The following is a 6,000-nucleotide window of genomic DNA, read 5'->3' as shown; positions in this document are numbered from 1 at the left end:
GGCATGAACACCACAGTATCCCATTTCCCCTTGTCTGAAAGTTTAACAACATAAAACATCATTTATACAATGTTCCTATTATTTACAGCAATGTCTTTACCTCCCTATGGTTCGTAGACTGAACCATAGGAGAGATGTCTTTACCAGGACATTGAGCTGTGTTGGGGACTAGATTTGAACCTTTCACCCCTCACTCAAGAGGTCATAACATTATCCCCTCAGTCAGCTGATAGAAATGATTTACCTAAATTAAGAGAGGACATCATCTGTGACATTGCCAATTTGTTATCTCTCTGGGAGTCATACAAAATGTACCAGTCATATACTGGGCTAAAATCACTCCACTAACAATATGATCCAATATAATCATCATCTTACATCCATTTTACTAAGTTTGTAATGGTCAGACGACTTCTCCCAGAGTTGTTGTGGTCCTTTGTCAGGTTTGATCGCTTGTTTCCTTTGACTTGAATTCCAGGCATTTCTTTATCCAAATTTCATCTTCCATATCCCTTCTATATCTATAACATTTATTTTTGTTTTTCTTGTGAACTATCACAGATTCTTCTGAGACCCAGTTTTTTTGGCTCCAAGTTTTCAACACATTAACATTTCACTTCTAGTGATGTGTGCTCACCTCATTTCCTGGCAGTGTCCACGCATCCTCCGCATTCCATGTAACATTACACTTTATAAATACACCTCATGCAATCTCTCCTTCATTTGGAGACAGAATCCCTTAGTAGCCAGTAGACATAACAATTCCCTGTACATTTTTCATCTCGTTTTTCCTCTAACTACTGCACTTTTTGCATAGTCCCCCCACCCACCCACTTCTAATTATGTCTCTTAGGCTAGAGAAACTATCAACTGTATCTTGTTCTTACTACGAATTATTCCTGTATATCTGCTACTTACAAAGTCCTTCCCTAACCCTAACCTGTCCTCCCTGTAAGCTTGCCTGTGATACCACTGCACCTATTGTGTACATTAGATACACCATATAGAATTCCTATTAACCCCTTTTCTTTCCCCTGCATATAAATTGTGATAACTTTGCAGATGATGTAGATGTTTGTGGATGCAGTGATTTTTTCAGGACCCAAGTGTTGTAGGTGTATGGTGTAGATTTTGGTGACCCTTGTCTTATGACCTACAAACTAAAACTCTTCTCATTGCTTTGTTTACTCTCGAGTCTCTCTTGTATGAGATTCTTTTGAAACTGTCGCCTTGAGCCAGTGAAGGAATTCCTTTTGGGAGTCAGTATTCTGGTATCTTCTATATGTGATAGGTACCTAACAGTAAGTCATTCAGGTACACAATCCCCACTTTTGAGATATTTCTGAATTTTGATCATTTTTAATTATTTACTAATCATAAGAGGGTGGAGGCACAATGGCCCAGTGGTTAGGGCAGCAGACTCGCGGTCATAGGATCGCGGTTTCGATTCCCAGACCGGGTGTTGTGGGTATTTATTGAGCGAAAACCCCTAAAGCTCCACGAGGCGCCGGCAGGGGATGGTGGCGAACCCTCCTGTACTCTTTCACCACAACTTTCTCTCACTCTTACTTCCTGTTTCTGTTGTGCCTGTAATTCAAAGGGTCAGCCTTGTCACACTCTGCGTCACACTGAATATCCCCCGAGATCTACATTAAGGGTACACGTGTCTGTGGAGTGCTCAGCCACTTGCACGTTAATTTCACGGGCAGGCTGTTCCGTTGATCGGATCGACTGGAACCCTCGTCGTCGTTGGAAGCGATGGAGTGCCAACAACAACAACAACATAAGAGGGACGACATCACAGGTGACTATTTCAGTCATTGAATATGGGATGTTACCAAAACGACCGAAATTGAGTTCCTCCGAAGAGTCTCTGGAGTAACGTGTGTAGCTTCGAGATTTAGGTGTCTCTCCAGGTCAAGCGACTGCTTCTCTGCATTGAGAGGTCACAGCTGCTGCAATGCTACCAGCATGTGATTAAAATGTTTCAGGAAAGAATCAAAAGAGGGATTCGTGAAGCTGAACCAACTGACAGGAGACCCCGGGTGGGGGGGGGGAAACCAAGAATGAATTGTTGCATAATACCCATAGTTTCATTTGGTTGTGTTTGGAAATCCTCTCAGAAATTCTAATAAAGGTTTCTTTAGATAGGATCGTATGAAGGAGGGGCTTGAGGACTCTGCCCCTATAACCCTCCTATGAAGAGATGGCAAAGAAAATGAATGGATAGATGAAATGGTTTAACTATTGCTAGTCTTTGTTGATTCTTTAGGCTCCCATACACTGCTACTCACACAAACACTTCTCCTGCCAGTTGTTTACCAGAAGTTCTCTCGTGTGTAACTTCCATTTAATTCGTTTTTTTTTTAATGTTTTCTCCATTTCCAGCCTTTTTTTCCACTTGTTTGTTATTTTTGTCACTATTGTTAGAAATAAATAACAATGTCTTCTAATTTCCCTGTTTCTTAAGTATTTCTCCCATTTCTATTCACATAGTTTCTTTGACTTAATTAATACAGCCTACAGTACACAGGTTTTATATTATCGTTAATGCTGTTGCAATTATTTCTTATTTCTTTTGCAGGAAGGGAATTAGGAATTAAACAACATGACCGGGAAATCATCAAGTATGACCATCCTTTTAGCATTATGGAACAAGGCTTCCAGATGCTGCTGCAATGGTATAGAAGTTCTGATCCAGCGAAACGGACACTTCGGATATTAAAAGAAGCCCTTCAAAAAAGTGAATGTTTTCTTGCGCTTGAAAGTTTATCATCAGACTTCAATTGAATTTCTGTGTAAATTGTTGCTGTTGCCTAGTCCCAAGTCTACCTTCACCATCCACAGACCTATGATCAAATGTCTTCCATCCAGGACCATCATGTTTTCCTTGTCTAATGTGTCATTCTTTAAGATAAGATAAGAATGGAGTAGGATTCGGCTACTAATTCTAGCAGATCTATTTACCACATGGAGACCCCTTTATTGGTTTAGCTTCCTTTTTGTGGGAGATTAACTTTTGAAATAAAGATAAGCTTTGAAATTTCATTTGTTGTTGGTGTTGTTGTCGTGTTGTAAGTCCCGGCATCTCCCTAAACACTTCCATTGTTATATAGTTTAAATATCCTGTGGAATTTTTCCAAAAATGAAAGTTGTAATTCCATTTTGTGAAACTTACTTAAAATGCATATTTTGCTTTCAAGTAAAACCTCCTTGTAGACACATTTGTCAGTAAATATACAGTTTCTATTTCTGCCACGTGACAACTTGCTGGAGCAACCTGCTGGAGCCTAGCAGCAGGTATAAAAAAGGGGAATTTGACAAGACAATCAGTCGGACGCTGACACTTGTTGATGCTGCATCGAAGAGGCCAGGGAATAGAAGAAAGAAGACATGTACCCAACACCAGAGCTGAAGACACCTCCGAAAGGGGGGGGGGGCCATCACGTCAAAACGGTAGAGGAGTAGGGGCCGAAACCGGACGTGGTTCTTCCTGATGATGTCTTGAGCTAACTGGATCCTATAAAGGAGCTGTTGTGGTAGCAGACCACGAAACATGGTTGAAATTCCTTCCTTCCATTAGGCTTCATCCAAAATCTAGAAAAGGAAACTTACAGCTGACCTCGTGATAAGAATTGTGTTGGGAGATATATTCCAATTTGTTTAAATGTTTGTCCCTGTGCCTTGTTGCATGTCAAGGCAAAGAGTGGTTCCACAGGAAATTGTTTGTATGGTAACTGTGAATGGGAACTCCATTCATTGAGACCCATTCGGAATCCCTGAGATTATCTGCATTGATCCTGCAACACCACTAGCAATAATAAGATCGTGGAAGCATTTCAAGGGCCATTTTTAGCATCTAAATTCTTCAAAAACCTAATGCAGCCTGTTGTCTTTAGCGTGAGAATATGTGTTGGAAACCCTGATGGTATGAATTTGTTGATGAATTTGATGAGGTACAGAGCTTCGTTATCAATTGTATCTGAGCTTCTGTATATCTTTACCTCACCAGGGATCCTGGTCAACATGAAGTCATTCATAAATTGTGATATTTCATTTGTTGGAGTCATAATGGGTCTCTTTGCAAGCCACATGGGGGTCTGTGAAGTCATTTGCAAGACAACATCCCATAGACTTGAAAGTCCAAAGTTGTAAAGCAGGTTGATTTTGAATGAACCTAGACTTTGTCCGACAGAAAGGTCACCATTTCCTGCATCAAGATGGTGATTAACAGACTCTTTCCCATCAGAATGACCTTTTGTAAGAAGTCTTAGATTGGTTCCTATCTTCACTATTTCTACTCAATCCTCAAGAAAAGATCTGTTTCGTGTTGCATCAACAAATTATGATCTTCCAAGATGACATAACTGCAAGAATTTCTTTTCTATCACCAGACAGTGATATAGTAAATCCACAAAAAAAGTTTGTTACAGTCTCACACATCATGCAATCTCCTTTCAAGGAACTCACAGATATGCTTATACCCCATCCTGATCCCATCGATAACTAAGAGACCAGATTGTGGCACAAATTCTCTTGTGGCGTCTCTCATTGTGAATCTTAATGTTGATTTTGTAGTCTCTCTGAGAGAAATCTTGGACATAGAATGAAGAACTCCCCCTTTCAGAAGCAAAGTGGTTGCAATTCCAGACATGGCAGTAGCAACTATCAAGTATGATGTTGATCCCACATGTTTCTCCCTGTGCCACCATTTGCATTTAAGAACAGAATTCTTCCTTCTTTACTATTTATGGACCTGATAGCTTTATCAAACTCCAGTCGTTGCTCGATGTTCAAAGTTGGCAGAAGTTTATTTATGCTTTTTTTTTGCCTTAAAAATGGTTCCTTTTCTTAGCCCACTTGGAACATTCGCTACTTCAACAATACTTGTATCTGGTCAAAGAATACCATTGTGGCTGTAGATATCGAAGCTGTCAACTTCAAGCTTCCTTTAGATATTTCTGAGAACAATGTTCAATTTCCGTTTAGAGATGATTTCTTCATTGTTCTGGTGCATATTTTCTTCAGCAACATAATTCTTCCATGTATCCCAGAAAACAGGAGGATCACCTGGCGTGCATATTTCAGTTGGGACAGAAAATCGGTTTTATTTTATTTTGTCAGCCGTTTTACCGGGATTCGTGCTTTCAAACCTTTAATGCGTAAAATAAGAGACTATTAAGATGGATGTCAGCCAAATTTAAACAACCTCACGCCCACAGAATGAACAAACCAACTTCTTCTTTCCATAGATACAGGTTCGTACGTAAGGACGTAAGGAAGGTTCCTTCGTAAGATCGTTCGTACGTACGTATTTACATAAATACAAAGGTACGTTCGTTCGATCGATCGTTCCTTCGTTGTACGTACGTACGTTCGTTCGCTCGTACGCATATTCGTTCGTTAGTTCGTTCTTTCGGTCGTTCGTTCGTTTCATCGTTCGGACGTACGTACGAAAGATCGTCCGAATGTTCCTACGTACGTTCGTTTGTTCGTTCGTATGTACGTACGTACGTCCGTTTGTTCGTTCGTTCGTTCATTCCTTCATACGTATGGATTTATGTACGTACGTTCGTTCTTTTGTAGGCTCGTTCGTTCTTTCGTTCGTACGTACGTACGTCGTTCGTTCATTCGTTCGTTCGTTCGTACGTAGTTCGTTCGTTCGTTCGTTAGTTCGTACGTACGTACGTACGTTTGTTGTTTCGTTCGTTCGATAATGCGTTCGTTCGTTCGTTCATTCTTTCGAAAGTTCGTACATACGTACGTTCGTTCGTTAGTTTGTTCGTTCGTACGTACGTACGTTCGTTGTTTCGTTCGTTCGCACGTACGTACGTTCGTTTCTTCGTTGGTTGGTTCGTTCGTCTGTTCGATTGTTCGTACGTACATTCGTTCGTTCGTTTGTACGTACGTACGTTCGTTCGTTAGTTCGTCCGTTCGTTCGTTCGTTAGTTCGTCCGTTCGTTCGTTCGTTTGTACGTACGTACATTCGTTCGTTAGTTC

The 6,000-nt window shown here is 40.6% G+C and overlaps 1 protein-coding gene and 1 long non-coding RNA gene across 2 annotated transcripts in view; one reads left to right on the top strand and one right to left on the bottom strand.

The window, feature by feature from the left end:
• LOC149130290 (uncharacterized) overlaps positions 1 to 3,048 on the top strand; it is a 9,159-nt gene extending 6,111 nt beyond the window's left edge. Inside the window, exon 4 of the long non-coding RNA XR_016238961.1 lies at positions 2,585 to 3,048. This is a non-coding gene — a long non-coding RNA (uncharacterized LOC149130290). The remainder of the gene's footprint in view (positions 1 to 2,584) is intronic.
• Positions 3,049 to 3,839: 791 nt separating this feature from the next.
• Positions 3,840 to 6,000, bottom strand: part of LOC149130289 (uncharacterized) — a 39,289-nt gene continuing 37,128 nt past the window's right edge. The window contains exon 2 of the mRNA XM_089345708.1: positions 3,840 to 4,297. Coding sequence (XP_089201834.1) covers positions 3,840 to 4,297 — 458 coding nt within the window. The remainder of the gene's footprint in view (positions 4,298 to 6,000) is intronic.

Source organism: Octopus bimaculoides, chromosome 29, assembly GCF_046866305.1.
Source record: "Octopus bimaculoides isolate indiv1 chromosome 29, ASM4686630v1, whole genome shotgun sequence".
Lineage (NCBI taxonomy): Eukaryota > Metazoa > Mollusca > Cephalopoda > Octopoda > Octopodidae > Octopus > Octopus bimaculoides.
The sequence above is the reverse complement of the archived record's forward strand: the minus strand, read 5'-3'. Positions and strand labels throughout refer to the sequence as shown.